The 17,615-nt window shown below is 55.8% G+C and overlaps 12 protein-coding genes across 12 annotated transcripts; 5 read left to right on the top strand and 7 right to left on the bottom strand.

Moving 5' to 3' along the window:
• Positions 1–610: 610 nt before the first annotated feature.
• DL89DRAFT_267691 (peptidyl-prolyl cis-trans isomerase D) lies at positions 611–1,760 on the top strand. Its single transcript, XM_040887614.1, has one exon. The coding sequence runs from the start codon at positions 656–658 to the stop codon at positions 1,700–1,702; it is 1,047 nt and encodes a 348-aa protein (XP_040743173.1). The 5' UTR covers positions 611–655; the 3' UTR covers positions 1,703–1,760.
• A 2-nt stretch (positions 1,761–1,762) lies between these two features.
• DL89DRAFT_284027 (uncharacterized protein) lies at positions 1,763–3,091 on the bottom strand (the record flags this gene model as incomplete). The annotated part of the gene is made up of 2 exons (XM_040889762.1): positions 1,763–2,966; positions 3,039–3,091. The coding sequence occupies 2 exons, from the start codon at positions 3,089–3,091 to the stop codon at positions 1,763–1,765; spliced, it is 1,257 nt and encodes a 418-aa protein (XP_040743172.1).
• A 503-nt stretch (positions 3,092–3,594) lies between these two features.
• DL89DRAFT_267690 (L-3-hydroxyacyl-coenzyme A dehydrogenase, short chain) lies at positions 3,595–4,664 on the top strand. Its single transcript, XM_040887613.1, has one exon. It carries the CDS (start codon positions 3,639–3,641, stop codon positions 4,587–4,589), a length of 951 nt encoding a protein of 316 aa, XP_040743171.1. The 5' UTR covers positions 3,595–3,638; the 3' UTR covers positions 4,590–4,664.
• A 783-nt stretch (positions 4,665–5,447) lies between these two features.
• On the bottom strand, positions 5,448–6,122 carry DL89DRAFT_257736 (phosphoglycerate mutase-like protein; the record flags this gene model as incomplete). The annotated part of the gene is made up of 1 exon (XM_040885551.1): positions 5,448–6,122. One exon carries the CDS (start codon positions 6,120–6,122, stop codon positions 5,448–5,450), a length of 675 nt encoding a protein of 224 aa, XP_040743170.1.
• Positions 6,123–6,483: 361 nt separating this feature from the next.
• Positions 6,484–7,074, bottom strand: DL89DRAFT_210527 (phosphoglycerate mutase-like protein; the record flags this gene model as incomplete). Its single annotated transcript, XM_040884186.1, has 1 exon — positions 6,484–7,074. A coding segment is annotated over one exon (591 nt), but the record flags the coding sequence as incomplete, so codon positions are not given.
• A 395-nt stretch (positions 7,075–7,469) lies between these two features.
• DL89DRAFT_223900 (ribosomal protein L2) lies at positions 7,470–8,456 on the bottom strand (the record flags this gene model as incomplete). Its single annotated transcript, XM_040884664.1, has 2 exons — positions 7,470–7,979; positions 8,091–8,456. The coding sequence occupies 2 exons, from the start codon at positions 8,454–8,456 to the stop codon at positions 7,470–7,472; spliced, it is 876 nt and encodes a 291-aa protein (XP_040743168.1).
• A 517-nt stretch (positions 8,457–8,973) lies between these two features.
• On the bottom strand, positions 8,974–10,557 carry DL89DRAFT_293120 (Metallo-dependent phosphatase; the record flags this gene model as incomplete). The annotated part of the gene is made up of 1 exon (XM_040890363.1): positions 8,974–10,557. The coding sequence occupies one exon, from the start codon at positions 10,555–10,557 to the stop codon at positions 8,974–8,976; it is 1,584 nt and encodes a 527-aa protein (XP_040743167.1).
• A 189-nt stretch (positions 10,558–10,746) lies between these two features.
• DL89DRAFT_161412 (uncharacterized protein) lies at positions 10,747–11,181 on the top strand. Its single transcript, XM_040883670.1, has one exon. It carries the CDS (start codon positions 10,861–10,863, stop codon positions 11,080–11,082), a length of 222 nt encoding a protein of 73 aa, XP_040743166.1. The 5' UTR covers positions 10,747–10,860; the 3' UTR covers positions 11,083–11,181.
• On the top strand, positions 11,087–12,494 carry DL89DRAFT_161407 (Ribokinase-like protein). The gene is made up of 2 exons (XM_040883669.1): positions 11,087–11,168; positions 11,257–12,494. Exon 2 carries the CDS (start codon positions 11,269–11,271, stop codon positions 12,337–12,339), a length of 1,071 nt encoding a protein of 356 aa, XP_040743165.1. The 5' UTR covers positions 11,087–11,168; positions 11,257–11,268; the 3' UTR covers positions 12,340–12,494.
• A 1,018-nt stretch (positions 12,495–13,512) lies between these two features.
• On the top strand, positions 13,513–14,523 carry DL89DRAFT_284020 (uncharacterized protein; the record flags this gene model as incomplete). Its single annotated transcript, XM_040889761.1, has 2 exons — positions 13,513–13,815; positions 14,089–14,523. 2 exons carry the CDS (start codon positions 13,513–13,515, stop codon positions 14,422–14,424), a joined length of 639 nt encoding a protein of 212 aa, XP_040743164.1. The 3' UTR covers positions 14,425–14,523.
• Positions 14,513–15,442, bottom strand: DL89DRAFT_293117 (uncharacterized protein; the record flags this gene model as incomplete). The annotated part of the gene is made up of 1 exon (XM_040890362.1): positions 14,513–15,442. One exon carries the CDS (start codon positions 15,440–15,442, stop codon positions 14,513–14,515), a length of 930 nt encoding a protein of 309 aa, XP_040743163.1.
• A 162-nt stretch (positions 15,443–15,604) lies between these two features.
• Positions 15,605–17,585, bottom strand: DL89DRAFT_161365 (WD40 repeat-like protein). The gene is made up of 3 exons (XM_040883668.1): positions 17,485–17,585; positions 17,246–17,281; positions 15,605–17,123 (listed from the first exon to the last, which is right to left on the bottom strand). The coding sequence occupies exons 1-3, from the start codon at positions 17,500–17,502 to the stop codon at positions 15,768–15,770; spliced, it is 1,410 nt and encodes a 469-aa protein (XP_040743162.1). The 5' UTR covers positions 17,503–17,585; the 3' UTR covers positions 15,605–15,767.
• Positions 17,586–17,615: the final 30 nt, after the last annotated feature.

Here is a 17,615-nt window from a genome sequence, read left to right as displayed (position 1 = left end):
CAGCTGCATGCACCATTGTCTCTAGCAGGCGAATTCCGCGATGTCTCTCAGTCACGTCCTCGTCTGGAGACCAATCGTTCTTCTGGTAGGACAATAAGACAGCCGTGCCTGTTAGAAATGCAGAGGGAACGCCCTTTTGCAGACATCAGACGGCCAAGGTGGGAGGTATGTCATAGTTGCAGAATGGCCGCAGCAAAGCGTCTCAGCTCCCACCTGCCTTTGATGATATGGCATTATGTAGGCCCCATTGATGACCGACAGGTGCGTATGTGCAACAGGTCATCCACAGTGTTTACAAACAGCATGCATGTCGTCTGTGAATGGCCCTTGCCAGTGTGGCAGAAGTACATGTAATGTGGTCGTCCAGCTGGGCAGCAGTGTGCTGTCAATGCATACGCGTTTCCAGAATGACTCATCGGCTCGGCTCGCCCGGGTTCGTTATTTTCTAAGAAGTTCTGTCGCCAAGGTGTATGTGTACACTACTCCTCACCGACCGGCCTGTCTTTGCCACCTCTCTCTTGTTCCTCAGCTATTTTCCATTTTTTGATTATCTTGTGCTATCAACATTCCTGAAGCCATGTCCATGCGCAACAACGACAACCCGCGTGTCTTTTTTGACATCAGCATCGGTGGCGAACCTGCCGGCCGCGTCGTCATGGAGCTGTTCGCCGACGTTGTGCCCAAGACAGTCGAGAACTTCCGCGCCCTCTGCACCGGCGAGAAGGGCACGGGTGAGTCCGGCAAGCCACTGCACTACAAGGGCAGCACGTTCCACCGGGTGATCAAAAACTTTATGATCCAGGGTGGTGACTTTACGCGTGGCAACGGCACCGGCGGTGAGAGCATTTATGGCGAGAAGTTTGCCGACGAAGACTTTTCGCTCAAGCACGAGAAGCCGTTTATGCTGAGCATGGCCAACGCCGGGCCCAACACGAACGGGTCGCAGTTCTTTATCACCACTGTGCCCACCCCGCACCTCGACAGCAAGCACGTTGTCTTTGGCCAGGTGCTCAAGGGCAAGGGCGTGGTGAGGGCTGTCGAGAACGGTATTACGGACTCGGGAGACAAGCCAGAGAAGGCTGTGGTTATCGAGGACTGTGGTCAGCTGCAGCCTGGTGAGGACGACGGTGTCGGTGCTGGTGACGGCGTGCCCGAGTTCCCTGATGACTATCCAATTGCCGAGGATGCTGAGGGAATCGAGGCCGAGGTCGCGCTGGAGGTGGCCACCAAGATGAAGGGCCTGGGTAACGATGGGTTCAAGGCGGGCGATCTGACGACCGCTGTGGCAAAGTACAGCAAGGCGCTGCGGTACTTGAACGAGTACCCGGCGTTCGACAAGATCAATGACCCTGAGGACAAGCTGCGGCCGCAGTTTGTCGCTGTCAAGGTGCCTGTGTTCTTGAACCGTGCTCTGTGCTATCTGAAGCAAGGCAAGTTTGCGCAGGCGATCCAGGACTGCACATTTGTTATCGAGATGGCAGACAAGGAGATCACCGAGAAGGACCTGACCAAGGCTTACTTCCGCCGTGGCTCGGCCTACCGCCAGTCCAAGGCCCACGACAAGGCGCTGGATGACCTGACCAAGGCCAAGGAGCTGAGCCCGCAGGACAAGGGCGTGCTGAACGAGATCACCTTGACCAAGAAGGCCATCAACGACCAGAAGAGCCGCGAGAAGCAAATGTACAGCAAGCTCTTTGCTTAGACTGGACCGATGTAAGCTGTGTTTTGGTCAAATAAAAGGAGTGCTTTTCTACATGCCTATCTAATGAGCCCACTCGCTGGTCTTGCGGACGGTCTGCAGGAGCTTGTCCTCGGGCGATCCGGGCTCGGGCTTGTTCATGTACTCCCACCGAGCAGTGAGTGGCAGCGACATGAGAATCGACTCGATACGAGCACCAGGCGTCATCAAACCGAATTTTGTGCCACGGTCGTAGACGAGATTGAACTCGGCATAGTGGCCGCGGCGGATCAACTGCCAGTCGCGCTCGCGCTGCGTGTATGGCATGGTCATACGCTTGGCAACCAGCGGCACATAGGCCTTGATGAACGAGTTGCCCGAATCGTAGGCGAAATGGAACAGCTCCTCAGGAGACTTGTCCTCGAGGTCATCGAAGAAGATGCCGCCGACACCGCGGGTCTCGTTGCGGTGGATGTTGGTGAAATACGTGTCGCACCACTTCTTGAAGCGCGCGTAGTACGTCGGGTCATGCTTGTCGCAGGCATCCTTGAGCGTCTGGTGGAAGTACTTTACGTCATCCTCAAACAGATAGGCGGGCGTCAGATCGGCGCCGCCGCCAAACCAAGCCATGACAGGCGTGTCCGATCCCTTCTTGTAGACCTCGAAGCGCCTGTAGTTCTTGTGTGCGGTGGGCGCATACGGGTTGCGCGGGTGGATCACCACCGAAACGCCCGCGACACGGAACTCATAATCGTCGCTGGTCAGCGTCTGCGCGGTCTTGGGGTTGCGCGCCCGCATCGACTGCAGCTGGCCAGGCGTCAGCTTGCCCGAAATCACACTGACATTGACGCCAGCCTTCTCAAACACAGTGCCGTCCTGAATCACACACGAGATTCCATAGCCCTTGCCGTCTTCGCGTTCCCACCGGTCGCGCAGGAACTTTTTGCTCGGCTCCAGCGACTCCAGTGCTGTCACCAGGCGGTCCTGTAGATCGAGCACGAATGACTCCATGCGCTCGTGCATCGGCCGTGATGTGTCGCTGTAGTAATCAGGCTTTGGGGACGTCTCGTAGTCGGTGTATGGAATCGAGACGGGCACCTTGACTTCGGAGAGCTCGCTTCCCAAAGCCTTCTCGACCGGCGCTTCAGCCTGCGTGCGTCGGTTGCGGATCTGCTGCGCTAGCGTGCCGACCAGCACGCCGGCCAAAGAGAACACTGCAATCTCGGCCTTGCGCAGCCCGGGTCCGCCAGCCTGCGGGTTGGGCTTGGTCGAGTACAGGCGAGGGCGTCTATTCTCTGGTGTGAGTTAGCTGGTGTGCATTGCCCTTGGCTCCCTTATCGTAGTAGGTTCCAGTACTTACGCTGCGCGGGCCAGTCGCCCAGCAGTCTGCGGAATGCGCATACGAGCAAACATGGTCAATGTAAATTCTTGGGAGTAATTCGAAGAAAGAAAGAAAGGTGAGGAACTTGGGGCAGAGATCGAGAGAGGCCTCTTAACCTCTCCTCCACAATGGTTTTGAGCGGCAGTGAGAGGGTTAGAGTAAGCGTGATGATGAAGCCTGATGCTGGAATCACCTGTTGCTCAGAGGTAGCCAGGAGTTTCGGCCAGACTAAAAAACAGACATCGGGCTTTCAAACACCCAACGGCGACGCTGGTGGCACTTTTGTATTAGGGATCAGAACCAGCAGCTGTGCTCCACCGATTGCCCTGTCCTGTATCTCGCACACCCCTTTCGTTCGGATGTTTCGGGCGTCCATGCTGTACCTGTATGGTCCGGGCAAGACCGCGGTATTCCTGGGAGGAGATCATCGCCCGCGATCACATGGCAGGAGCCGTATAAGCAAGGCGTGTGCACAGAAGCTGCTCCGAGCGGGGACAGCTTAAAAGGGGACACGCTCCGTCTCTCTTTTCTTTAAGCACCCTTTCATATCCTACCTTCCTATTCTCCGATCTTTTAAATATGGCCAGCAACCAGTCCGCACTACGTCGCCAGCAGCAGCTGCTTGCACACCTCGCCAACACCGTCAACCCACGGGACACAATCTCACACATCGCCGTGTTTGGCGCTGGCATCATGGGCGGCGGGATTGCGCAGATTTCGGCCATGGCCGGCTACACCGTGGCACTGTGGGATATGATCGACGACGCCTTGGCATCGGGCGTCCAGGCAATCAGGAAATCGCTCATCCGCGTTGCCAAGAAGCAGAACCGGCCAGACAACTGGGTCACCGATATTCTGGCTCGCATCCAGACCACGACTGACCAGCTCAAGGCGGTTGAATCGGCAGACATGGCCATTGAGGCCATTGTCGAAAGACTCGATATCAAACAGCAGCTGTTTGCCAAACTCGACAAGGCGGCGCCGCCGAACTGCGTGTTTGCGACCAACACCAGCTCGCTGCTGGTCGGCGATATTTCGCGCGATGTCAGCGACTCGCGCAAGCAGAGATTCGTCGCCCTGCATTTCTTCAACCCGGTCGTGATGATGCAGCTAGTCGAGATTGCCTATACCGATAAGACCGACAAGCTGCTGATGGATGTCCTCAAGTCTTGGTGCCACTCGGTGGGCAAGATGCCTGTTGTGTGCCGCGACACACCAGGGTTCATCGTCAACCGCCTGCTCGTGCCATACAACGCCGAGGCCCGCGCCTTAGTTGAGCGTGGTGACGCCACAATCGAGGATGTCGATGTTGCCATGCGTCTCGGCGCCGGATATCCGATGGGCCCATTCGAACTGTCTGACATGACAGGTCTGGACACCGGCTACCATATCGCCAAGGGGTGGTACGAGAGTGCCCCCGGACTGAAGGGAAACCCGCTGCTCAAGCCCACGCCGCAGTTTGAGCAGATGATCAAGGATGGCCATTTGGGCAGGAAAACTGGACGGGGATTCTACACATACGATCAGTAGATCTGGATCAACATGTCATGGTGCATTAGTAAACATTAACGTTGACATCATTATTTATTAGCGAAACAAGAGACGAGAAGGAATACAGTTGCGGAGGGGATACATGTATGTGAAGGGATGGGTCTGGGAATGTGACATGGAGGCGCGATGTTCATCTTGCTGTTTTGCGTGCATATTCAGGTGCATGCGATAACACGGCGTCTTCCGAATGTGAACTGGCTGCGGCTGTGGCTGCGGTTAGCTGTGGTGGTGGCAACCCTCTGGATGTCGTAGTAAACATCTGTCTTGTCCACAAGCGTCACGGCCGAATCAACCGTAGCCGTACTAGCATTCCTATGCAGCATCAGGGGCTGGGCGCCGGCAGATGCGTTAGTATGCACATCTGCGGTTTGGACAGTGGCAGCAGGGACTCGAGGAGTCGCGGGCTGCCGTCTAAACCGGGAGAACAGGGCAAGTCTGAGCATGGCAGAGTTCAGAATGACAGGGGGTTCTTGGAGCTTGTCTTGGGGGTAAAAGAGGGAATAATTGCACGAGCGAAGAAAAAGAAAAAAGAGCCCGTGGGCGTGCTGACGAAGAAAATGCCTCTCGGGATGTCGCCAAAGCATGCGTCTGCCGTCGGATGGATAAAATTTTTTCAGTTTTTTCTTCAAAAGCAGCCCCACCACAGGCGGGAGTGCTTACACAACTTGTAATTTTCTGACCCAGGGAAACTGGACCTCCAAAATGCTAATCTCGCCAAAAAGCACGCGCGGCCTGCATACCCAGCCTTGCGCAGGCCGGGCTATAATCCTCCTTCCATAAACAGCGAAGCTGACAGATCTTGCTGCCCAAAACAAGGATGCGCGTCCCTCGACCTTGCTAACAGTCTGCCCTCAAGCCTACCAGATGATCATGCACGTTCATCCGGACCGGCTCAAACACTAGGTTGTCCAGGTCGCTGGCTCTTCCATCGAGATTTACGCGGACCTCATGGTACGAGCAGTTTGTATGTGGCGGGAGCTCATGCATGGCACTGAGGTCGCGCATAATCACTGTGGCCACAAAGACCCGGATCCACCGGCCATGCGCGCACACTAGCACTCTGCTATCTCCGTTGTCAATACAGTCATTCAGGATGCCAACAGTAGCCGACAGAATGCGCTGCTGGAACTCGTGGGCGGACTCGCCATTCTCAATTCGGGCATCGAAATCCCCTGCCTTCCATTGCTCAGTGACAGGGGTCATTATCGGCTTGGCCTTTTTGAAGTCGGTGCCGTCGATAATCCCCCAGGATATCTCGTTCAGACGCGCATCCTTGGTCAGAGGTGCCGTGGGATGGAGTACTTGGCATTTTTCGGCGGTCTGGATTGCACGGCGCAGCTCCGAAGCGTATATTCTGTCGATGGGTGTGTCTTTCAGCCCCTGCGCCAGTGCCTCGGCTTGCCGCAAGCCTCGTTCGTTGAGCTCTCCGTTAAGACTACTGCCCTGAAGCACGCCAGCGGCATTGGCAGCGGTCTGCCCGTGGCGGGCCAAGTACAGAGTAACTACGGGCATGGTTCCTTTCTTTAAGAGAAATAGCGTGCTCCAAAGAAGAAGACAGCGAAAGATAAAGATGTGCGAGTGCCATTGGATGCAGCAAAAATAACGCATGACCAATATATGCAATCCGGACGTTCAGAGCTCACCTACCCCTTACCCAGCCGGCTTTTCTCTGTGTTCTGCAGACACATGTGGTAAAATTCCATGGTCACTATCTCAAATCTGGCCGCAGTCGAGACATGTAAAAACGAATGTGTCGTGTAGTGGATCTAAAAAGCTAACAATAAAGACATTACAGACCCGCAATAAGATCGGCACCCTACTTCAAGTGCGCCAGATGCTCGTTCACGTTGATCCGGACCGGCACAAACCTCAGGTCCTCCAGGCTCGTAACGCTGCTATTGACCTCGACACTGACCTCATGGTACGAACAATTTGTGTGAGGAAAGTCGCTCATGGTCCGCAGATCGCGCGAAACCAGTGTCGCCATGATGACCCGCAACAGACGGCCATGCAGGCACAGCAGAACGTTCCTGTGCCCTTTCTCAACACTCTCATTCAGAATGTCAATCACGGCCAGCACAATCCGGTCCTGGCACTCTTGTGCCGACTCGCCATTCTCAATTCGGGCATCGAAATCCCCTGCCTTCCATTGCTCGGTGACAGGGGTCATTATCGGCTTGGCCTTTTTGAAGTCGGTGCCATCGACAATTCCCCAAGATATCTCGTTCAGACGCGCATCCTTGGTCAGAGGTGCCGTGGGATGGAGTACTTGGCATTTTTCGGCGGTCTGGATTGCACGGCGCAGCCCCGAAGCGTATATTCTGTCGATGGGTGTGTCTTTCAGCCCCTGCGCCAGTGCCTCGGCTTGCCGCAAGCCTCGTTCGTTGAGCTCTCCGTTAAGACTACTGCCCTGAAGCACGCTAGCGGCATTGGCAGCGGTCTGCCCGTGGCGGGCCAAATACAAAGTGATCGCGGGCATTGGTTGTTTAAATGAGGAAGGGTACTACAGAGCAGATGAAAAAGGGAAGAGAAAGCGAATCGGCACTGCAGCGTGGGCAGCTTACGCGGTTTTTATATCCGCACTTCTGGCATATCCCCAAAAAAGCGACCTAGAAACCACGCTGCAACCACGCCACCAGCATATCGCAGATTACCTGTGAAGGAGGCTCTGCCATGTCTACAAAAATGGCGTTGTTTACATCATATCATCCAAGCCACGGGCGCCATTGGTAGGGGGTGGATTAAAAAAAGCCCCTCGTGTGTCACGACGGCCAGTAAAACCAAGCCCGGGGTCCTCAAAGCAAAACGGTCCAGGTGGATATCATTCGGAAACTGAAGACAAGGTTTTTATTTTGTTGGCTAGCGACGAGGACGGCCGCGGATAACCATCGGGCTGATGTGCTTCCTGGTCTTCCCGCCCTTGGCCAGCTTGCCCCACGGGCTGCGCGGGTGCTTGTTGCCCTTGGACTTGCCACGACCACCACCATGGGGATGGTCGCTGGTGTTCATAGCAGTACCGCGCACGGTGGGTCTCCATCCGCGGCGCCTCCTGGCTCCGGCACCACCCAGCTTCTCGTGCTTGTGGTTCGGGTTGCTGACCGAGCCAATAGTGGCCGGGGCATCAACCGGCACACGGCGCACCTCACCGCTCATCAGCTTGATCTGCGCGGTGCCGGTCGGGGCCGTGTACAGCAGCTGCGCCGAAGCGCCAGCCGAGCGTGCGATCTGGGCGCGGCCGAACGGATGCAGACCAATGTTGTGGATCGTGGTACCGATCGGGATCAGGCGCAGCGGCATGCAGTTGCCAACGTCAATGTTGACCTTGGACTGCAGATCCGTCATCAGATCAGCGCGCGGACGGAACAGCTCCTTGATAGCAGCCTCCTCATCAACTTCTCCCTGCTGCTCCGCGCTCTCCACCGGCTTCGCCTCGGCCTTCGCCGGCTTCTCGTCAAGGTCGGCCCGCATATACGACTGCACCACCGCGCCAGGCTTCAGGCCCGCCGGTGCCAGGATATACGACAGCTCGCCGGTCTCCATGTGCTTAATCAGCGCTATGTGCGCCGTGCGGCCCGGATCGTACTCCAGGCGCACCACCTCCTGCGGTCCCACCGTGTGCCGCTTGAAGTCCACCAGCCGGATCCGGCGCTTGGCTCCGCCGCCGCGATGGCGGCACGTGATCTTGCCCGTGTTGTTGCGGCCGCCCGTGCGGCGCTTTGCCACTGTCAGCTCTCGCACCGGCCCGCCCTTGTGCAGATCCTTGCGCGACGCCATACGCCGCTGTCTCAGGGTCGGTGCCAGCGGCTTCCATGTCTTGAATTGGCCGTCGTCGAACGTATTGGCCATTGTCCGGACGCTGATTTGGGGCTTCGGCACGACAAACTTGCTGGTCAGTGCTGAGACCAGCGAGGGCGTGCGCTGCGCTACTCGACGAACTGCCCACATGCTTGACAAAGTGTATAGTAGGAATGAATGTGGTGGAATCAGAGCTGGAGGACAGGGGAGGAAGGCTGAAGCCCAGAGTCTTGAGCAGATAGCCAGGGCGATTTAGATCAGGGAAAAAATCCAGCGCATTATCGTAAAATACAGATCAAATGATCAACAGCAAATCAGGAGTATATCACGTGACAGAGGTTTCACAGCGGCATGGTGGTCAATCCATGGCGATTGACCTCTGGCTTGAAGAGAGCATGCCAAATATCCACGATGCTGCATCGTGTGCAGAAAGCAGGCTTTGAAGGGATAATTAGAAACTACTAATAGAAGGTAAAGGAAATGTAAAGAGAAAATGATACAGAAAGGCGGACAAGGGGTATGGGGGCGGGGTTGAAAGAGAGAAGATGAAGTGCTTTGCAGGTGTTGTTCAGAATACAGAGCTTGAGCGTTTGCGGTTTCGCGACTTTCGACTTGGGGGAGATGGCTGCGGCTTGCTCAATGGGGCCTCAGTGGCCGGGGGCTGCGGCGCTTTCCTGGCGCTGTCTTTGGCCTTGGGCCCTGGCCGCATTGGCGGCAAATACTGTCCCACTGCGCCCGAGTAGCTGTGGGGGGCACTGTTTTGCTGCTTGGATACATCGGCCTTTGGAGGCGAATTGCGGCGGCGGTGGTTGCGCTTTCCCCGTGTGGGCGACTGTGGAGCATTGGTATCCAAGGCAGGCGGGTTCGAGTTGCTCCCACGGCGACGGTTGCTATTGTGGTGGTTGTGGTGGTTGTGGTGGTTCTTGTTGGAGGGGACCTCATACAGCGGGCATTTGACCGAGACAATCTTCTCGCCCGGCAGTATGAAGGCGGTCAGCTTGCCGCCATACACGCAGCGAGTGTCGAGCCCCTTTGTGTAGGCGTGGAGCTGCAGATTGCGGTTGGCGTCATGGCCGTAGACAACGCGAGAGAAGTGCACGTGGTCGATATCCTGCCCCTCAGCATCCACCAGCGACGCTTCATGCTCGGCAGCATCAGTCTTATTGGCGTCGCGCTCGCGCCTGAGGATCTTCATCTTGGCCGACCACAGCTCGAACCATGCAAGACCCCTGTCGTGGGAGCTGATGGGACCCGATGAGTCGATATTGCGCATGTTCATGACGTCGTGCGAGTCCTGCTCAGTCAATGGCTTGGACGGGTCCAGTCCACCATGCACCACCAGCCAGTCCTGGAACGGCGGCGGCAGCACCATTATGGTCGGGAACGACGACATGAAGGCAAAATCGGCCGGCGACATCTGCTTTGCAATCTTGTAGTGCGGCTTGCTCATTTTAAAGTCATTGTATGGCAGGCCGTGGGCGCGCTCCAGCGCCTTGAGCTCGTTCTGCGACAGATTCCTGCCGGGGCCCTCCAGGAACTCCCGCCACCGGATGACGCCGTCGTCGTGGTTGCCGCGCACGCACCAGGCGTTGAGCTCGCGGGCCCTGCGGATGACGCCAATCGAGTCGGGCCCCTTGGCCACAAGGTCGCCCACCAGCACCACCTGGTCCTCGCTGGGCTTGTATAAAGCCTTCTTCAGCAGCCTATCAAACTCGCGCGCGCATCCATGGATATCGCCGATGAAAATCAGTCGCTTCTTCGCCTCCGCACTGTCAAACTTGCGCACCTCCACCAGCTTTGGCTCCTTCGCCCGGAACGACTTTATTGCCTCGGGTGTCGCCTTGCCCTTCTTGCCCTTGTACAAGGCTGTGTCACTGTCATCCGATAGGGACAAAGACGCTAGCGAGGCCACTGATGAGTCAGACAGCGACGACTGCTGCGGCGACAGCGGCACCAGAGCATCGCCCTCGCCAGACTTGGCCGCAGTCAGACTTGTCCCAGGAATATCCACTGGCAGCAATGGCGGTTCTGACTGCTCGCTGGCCTTCCCAGAGACATTGGGCGACGTCGGCGGAGAAGTAAGCCCAGTAAGGACGTCGGCGGCGTTCTTCACTGTGTCTGCGGTAGGGCTGGGCGGCGAACAAGATAGCATGAGGAGCGTACAGACGGTAACGAGAGAAGCTAATGCGAAGAGTATTGAAATACGCTTGTTGAAACCAAAGGGCATAGTATGAAAAATTGGATGGAAAGAGAGAGAGGGAAAGAACAAGTCGGAAGACGAAGGCGTTTTACTGTGACTGGTGGTGTCCAGGGAGAGGCTCAAGCTATGGCAGCAATTAATCTTGCCACGGCCATCCCCTCTCTATACAGGCGGATGGAAACCTAGGCCTTTTTTGCTGGGCGTCTTTTAACAACGCCGTAGCGCCGCCGCCGCCGCTGTCATTCAAAGCAAAACATGCGTTTGTTCACAAAGTGTAGATATTCTACGGGTGCTCCACTGCGAACTGCCCAAAAGGGTGCATGCCCACTCGTGTGTTTGGCCACAGTCGGCAATGTCGAACAACAGCCGCCGGCTGTTCCGAAAACAACTGAGCGCAGGCGGCGATTAGTGGGATCAGATTGCAATCAGGGACCCCGATGCTCACGCTGTGATTGCTCCCCGCTGGCTGTGAAATAGCACGGTTCTCACACAATACCTAAAAATTTTTCCCGCTTTGCTTTGCTTCTCTGAATTGCTTTTGTCATTTTTCCACTTTCGCAAAGGTAGGGCACAGTCTGCTTTGTGCTTTTAAAGCCCCGCGGGCACTAGAAAAGACGCAGCATCCACTAACTCTCTCTGTACTCACCATAGAATATCATAACCATGTCTCAGGATCTTAAGGGCGCCCTTGTCGGTTTCTGCAACCCGCTGCTTGACATCTCGTCGGTTGTCGACGACTCGCTTCTGAAAAAGTACAGCCTGAAGGCCAACGACGCCATTCTCGCCTCGCCCGAGCACGTCCCCCTGTTCCAGGAGCTGATTGACTCGTGGGACGCCAAGTTCCTGCCTGGCGGCGCCGGCCAGAACGCGCTGCGCGGTGCCCAGCTTCTGCTGCCAGCCGACTCGGCCGTGTTCATCGGCGCCGTGGGCAAGGACGAGAACGCGCAGCGTCTGAAGGGAGCGGCTGACAAGGCCGGCTTGCGCACCAACTACATGGTGAACGAGGAGAAGCCGACCGGCACCTGCGCTCTGCTGATCACGGGCCCGAACCGCTCGATGGTGGCGAACCTGTCGGCGGCCGAGACGTACAGCGCCGAGCACATCAAGAAGCCCGAGAACTGGAAGAACATCGAGGATGCCAAATTCTACTACATCACCGGCTTCTTCTTCACCGTGTCGCCCGAGACCATCGAGCGCGTGGCCAAGCACGCCAACGAGAACAACAAGACCTTCACCATGAACCTGTCGGCGCCGTTTGTCCCGCAGTTCTACAAGGAGAAGGTTGCCGAGACCCTGCCGTATGTCGACATTCTGTTCGGTAACGAGACCGAGGCCGCGGCGTTTGCCCAGAACTTTGGCATTGAGTCTGACGACATCAAGAAGATCGCCAAGACAATCGCTGACTTGCCCAAGGAGAGCAGCAAGCCGCGTCTGGTTGTGTTCACCCAGGGCGCCGAGAGCACTGTGGTTGCGTCGTCCGACTCGGACGAGATCCGTGTGTACCCGGTCACCCCGGTGCCGGCCGAGGAGATTGGCGACTCGAACGGTGCTGGTGACGCCTTCGTTGCTGCCTTCCTGTCGCAGCACATCCTGGGCCGCTCGGTTGACGAGTGTGTTGAGGCTGGTACCTGGCTCGGTGGCGAGGTCGTCCGCGAGATCGGCCCCAACTACCCGAACCGCGAGCTCAAGTACGTTCCCTCTGGATCGTTCGCTCCCAAGGTCCTGAAGCTCTAAGCGTAGCCCTCCATTTTTGCAAACCAGCATTACTTTCATTCACACTTTTGCAAGTGTTTCAACAGGTATTTGAAGCAGTGAAAAGCCTAGTAGTTCGCTACATGTTCTTTTTGACCGAGGAGTTTGGTATTTGACCGGTTTAAACAGGAACTTGCACCTACCCTAGAGTGTGGGGGAGGAAGGGAGCGCTACTGCTATTACCAGTAGTACACAGGGCTCCTTGCAGCACAGGTGTCGGCCACGATCGTGCTGGCAACATGGCTGAGTTGCATGTATCGCTCGGTTGCCATTGAACAAGAGAGTGAGATACCACTGCAGGAAATGTGCTGGAATTGGAGGGCAGTATCCGCATGTTCGAAATGGGATTCGGTAACAGCTGGTGCTGCAGACGCAGACGCAGACACAGATACAGATTTCCTGGCCCTTGCCTTAAAGCCAGGCTTTTCGATGGCAGCGATATACCTTGCACCTTATCGCGCAGCTTGCAGAGACAAAACAGGCGCCTCGCCTTCACTGGTCCACCCGCCACAGCCCCTCCAAGCCGAAACGTGGAACATAAAATCGCAAACTGTCATTAACTTCCACGTCAATTTTCCTGCTTGGGGGAATGAAAAAGCAAACCTCGCCAGAGATTGCCCTGCCCAGTCGTCTGCCACCCAAGCAACCAGGTTGGATTCCGTATCGCTAGCAGCCTGGAGATGCAATAAATATTGCTCGCAGACTCCCCCCGTAAACGCTATCGATGTTTCTGATTTCCTCTTGCATTGTACCAGTAAATATCTCTTATATTTTCGACACACACCCACACATCATCCCCTCAGGTACATGTTGCGTATGGCCAGGAATCAAATGGCAGCGGGCATTTTAGCCCCAGCTGCTGGTCACTAGCGGGTGGCTTGGGGTTGTGAATTGGCCTCATCTTGGAGTGAACGCAAAGTGCTTGCCAATTTATGCACGCCCGCCTCTGCCCTGTCTCATCATGTGAGCCCCGAGACTCCAATGTTTTTCTTGTCCGTGTATCCTGAAAATTGTTTAAAGAGGGGCGGACCAGGCCCCTGACTTTTTGCTTCTCCCCCTCTACTTCCCACCCCTCTTTCTATTCTTCACACACCTACTGACAACACCTCCCTTTGTCTCTTCTCGTATAGCAGTCTGTTTTGTATTTTAGCAATAATGTCGTCGTCGGTCCCGCTAATTCGCATTTCGCCGTCCGAGTTCCAGTTCTCGCAAACAAAGAGCGGATACTCGAGCCGGCTGCGGCTGACGAATCTGCAGCAGCGTCCGGTCGGGTTCAAGTTCAAAACCAACGCACCGCACAAGTTCCTGGTGAAGCCGGTGGTGTGTGCGTTGACAAAGAAAGGCATGGCAGTAGACGTCATTGTCAAGAGCACATCGGCAATCACCGATACCGACCGATTCCTCATCCAGACCGTCGCCTTGTCGGGCGATGAAGCCGACGGCCTGGATTCCTCAAAGGTAAGACAGGGTTGGTATTGACCCCCGAGTCAGCAATGTCCGTGTTGGTGGGACTGCTAGCATTGTTCTGGCGCCGCTCGCCCCCTGCTGGGCTTGTCTGTGGGAAGCGGGCGCATGCACGGGTACTATTCTGGCGCTTTTTATTCGCCTTGTGCAGGCTGCAAATAAGCGGCAAGACTGAAGCACATTCTGGCGCCGGCTCACATGACTGGACTGACATCTAATGGATTTTCTGCTTGCAAAATTGCTTCCTATCGTGTTGCCCTCGTGTAGTGGCGGAAGCTGGACCCGACGCGAATCATGGAGGACCTCATCCAGTGCACGCATGGCCGTCGCGCGTCTATCTCGTCGCACGGAAGCCTGTCGCCGCCTGCCAGCCCGCCGCTGGTGGCCGTATCGCACGTGTACGACTCGGAACAGCAGCCAATGCTGCCTAGAATCGATGAAAAGCCGTCCAGCGGCAGCCAGCAGCTGGCAAAACGTGTGTTTATGCTGATGCCCGGAATCGACATGTCTGACTGGTCGTGGACTGAATTTGCGCTGTTTGGTGCCATTTGCATGGCCATTGGGTTTTTCCTGCCTGCCATCCGCTATGTTTTGCTCAACTAACCACCCCCTTCCACATCCATAGCTTGTAACATGTACATTTACACTAATCCTATCATTTCTTTTTATTGTCTTTCCTAATACCCATCTCCTACTCCTCCGAATCATGCTGCGCCTGCTGTGCCTTGGCAATCTGCTGCCTCTCGTTGAACTCGACAATGTTTAGCAGGTCGCTGACCCGCCATCTGAACGGCTCACCCGCCGACTCGTCGCCCTCTTTGACTGCACTCTCCAGCATCTTGGTACCCTCATAGAACGGCGTGCTCAGCGCCATTGGGATCACCATCGTGCCTTGATCGCTATCAACGACCTTGCCCTTCAGCGACAGCTTCACCGACACATCGGCCGTCATCTTGAACAAGTACCGCATCTGCACCCACTCCATCAGCGCCGGCACAGGGGGGCGCGTGTTGGGAATTGGCGTGCCATCGGGCGCCACTGTGCGCTCCACCGCCAGGCGAATCGAGCCCGAGAACTTGAACACGTACTTTTGCCGCCTTAGGCCATGCGGAATCGCCAAGTCAAAGGCCTCTGGTGGGCCCAAAAACACCGTCATGTCCTCGATCTCTGGGAACCGCACATCCCGCACATCAATTTCCAGCCTGTACCCCTGCGCCTTCATGTTGGCAATGGCATGCTTGTATGTCTTCGCAAGGAACGGCGTCATCAGCTCGTCCAGGACCTTGTAGTCGCCCTGGTTGATTGCCTCCACCGTGCGCTGCAGAACCACCGCTGCCATCTTCTCCTGAATATCCTTGATGTAGTTCTCCGGGAACGCCAGCTTCGTCATGCTGCGGGCGCTCAGCTGCGTGAACCACTTGATCAGCGGGGTAATGAACTGGAATCGCGTCTGCGTAGTGGACAGGGGGCTGTGCTTGGGCATTGTGTCTGCGTCGCTGGGCCAGATCCACGGGAACCGGATGCGCTCGCGGCCTCGCTGCTCTGTCGACATCCACCGGCGGGGCTGCAGGGCAACTCGCGGCAGCTGTCGCTGTAGTGGCCGGGTTACGCGCGGAATCATGATTTGAAATTTGAATTTGAAGGCCGACAAGTAAAAATGAGTAGACTGATAAGCTAAGCAAGAGCCAGGTGCTGGCGAAAATTTTCAAAAGGGGGCGGGGTTTATCAAGATTTTGTGTACGTCACTTGCAGCAGCCTTGTGGGCGCTTTGCATGATCACTCCATCCACAGCTTGAGCGTGCAGTCGTATCCGGTCGAGGCCATGCAGCTGCCGTCACTGGAAATGTCCACGCTCATAACCTTGCCTGAATGTCCTGCCAGCGACTTTTGCAGCCGCCAGTCGCCCGCCGTCCATACATTCACCAGCCCGTCATTTGACGACGTCGCTAGATACTGCCCCCATCGTGCACCGAAAATCGCACATCCGTCACAATAGACCGGTGTGCGGGAATCTCGTGTACCTGCGCGATCCGTCGCAGATCGAAAATCTTGACCGTATTGTCGGCGCTGCCTGTGGCCACCTGGAACCCATTCGGCGACCAGTCTATGCCAAAGATCTCTTTGGCGTGGCCCTGCAGGCTCATAATCGACCGGCCAGACCGCAGGTCCCACACCCGCCCGATCCCGTCCAGACCGCCTGTAGCTGCCAGAGAGCCATCGCACTGGAACCTCAGTGCAAACAGCTCGCGTGAATGTCCCTCTTGTAGCAGCAGCTCTGTTTGTGTCGTGAGATCCCACAGTCGCCATGACCCATCATAGCTGGCGCTGCCCAAGTATTTGCCACATGGGTGGTGATGCACATGCACGACACGGCTGGCATGGCCCTCCAGCTTGCCTACCGGCGCCTCCTTGCCCATCGACCACAGGAGGATCTGACTGTCTGCTGCACCACTGGCAAAATCAGCCGTCTCTTCGCCCTGTGATCCAGCCTGAGGATGGAATGACAGACCACCAACCCGATCGGTGTGCCCGCGATAAGTGCGGATGGGCTGGCAGTCCGGGATACTCCAGAGCTTGATGTGACCAGTCCACGAGGCTGTCAATAAGTGCTGCGAGTCAGGCGAGAAAATGCCTCGCGATAGTGGCCGGTCATCACCCACCTGCGATCCCATGTTTGCATAATTCTTCAGCTTCGCAACCAACTCTTGCCGCCTCTGCCTCACCTCTACCAGTGGCACCTTGAACTCCTCACCCTGTCGCTCAATACGCTTCTGTGCTTGGCCTAGTGAGAACCCTGCAATGTCTCTGCGTGCTTTCAGCAGCTCTTGAGACCCCTCGGTGAAAAACTCCTCGTCTTCATCGTCGCTCCCAGTACCGCCTTTTTCCTTATCTGCCTGCTCATCGATCTGGCCACCCTCCATGGCAATTTTTGACAAGATGTACCGCAGCCGCGACCGCCGGTCACCTGCATCCTCGCCAAACAAACAGATTGGATGCCCGTGTTTGCGCAGGGCAAGCTTTACTTTTTCGTCGTCGGTAGGTACCGCAATCGCCCGTGCTATACGCTTGCGCTCAAACTCCTGCATGGCCATGCGCCGACTCTCCAGTGTTTCTGAACGCAATTCCGCATCTTCTGCCTCGTCGACCACCTCTTCAATCATGTCAAGGTCAATGTTGGATATACGCGATGTGCCGGCTTCTTGAGTTTCTTGCTGTTCCTCCTCACGCTTGCGCTTTGCATAACCGACAGCATCCCGCTCGAGTGTGCCAAAATGTACTCTCTCCTGGCGGTTACTCATATTCTGAATTTGTATATTAATTGCAAGCCGAAAGAGGGAGACATGTTGCGGTTGCGGATAATTCCCCCATATACACTTTAAACCAAATTTTATTGTGCTGATTTCGGTGGATTATGGATACTCACGTGTAACATAACCCGGTTGTTACTCCCTTGCATTGCCTAACAGATATAGATATGAAAAATGAACGTGTTTGTGTGTGAAAGACCATGCTTGAATGAGGCAACAAAGTACTGTGTGCTTCTAAAGCAAATCACACATCCCTGTGGTGAAGTTCTGAGGAGCATGAGTCCCCTTAACCAATTTAAAATGGTCTGACTGACAGATAGGTATTTTTAGAGTATAAAGTTTTACATATAGATACCTCAGTGCAGCATTGCATAGGCCATACTGATTTCAGATAAGAATAAGGGATACAAAGGCGCCTATTCTATAATCACCACGGCTAGCAATGGCAATTTGAACAGGTTTCAGAGTCACTGTAGAGCACCAGTT

The sequence above is a fragment of the Linderina pennispora genome, assembly GCF_002104995.1.
Source record: "Linderina pennispora strain ATCC 12442 chromosome Unknown DL89scaffold_7, whole genome shotgun sequence".
NCBI lineage: Eukaryota > Fungi > Kickxellomycota > Kickxellomycetes > Kickxellales > Kickxellaceae > Linderina > Linderina pennispora.
Note: the sequence above shows the minus strand (reverse complement) of the source record. Positions and strands in the feature narration are given on the sequence as shown.

Bases quoted from the DNA above. Each gene is read 5' to 3' on its own strand.
- DL89DRAFT_161412 (XM_040883670.1), top strand. From the start codon at position 10,861: ATGCGTTTGTTCACAAAGTGTAGATATTCTACGGGTGCTCCACTGCGA.
- DL89DRAFT_161407 (XM_040883669.1), top strand. From the start codon at position 11,269: ATGTCTCAGGATCTTAAGGGCGCCCTTGTCGGTTTCTGCAACCCGCTG.
- DL89DRAFT_161365 (XM_040883668.1), bottom strand. The intron at 17,124-17,245 runs GTGAGTATCCAT...ATACAAATTCAG, and splicing joins ACAACCGGGTTATGTTACAC to AATATGAGTAACCGCCAGGA.
- DL89DRAFT_267690 (XM_040887613.1), top strand. From the start codon at position 3,639: ATGGCCAGCAACCAGTCCGCACTACGTCGCCAGCAGCAGCTGCTTGCA.
- DL89DRAFT_267691 (XM_040887614.1), top strand. From the start codon at position 656: ATGGAGCTGTTCGCCGACGTTGTGCCCAAGACAGTCGAGAACTTCCGC.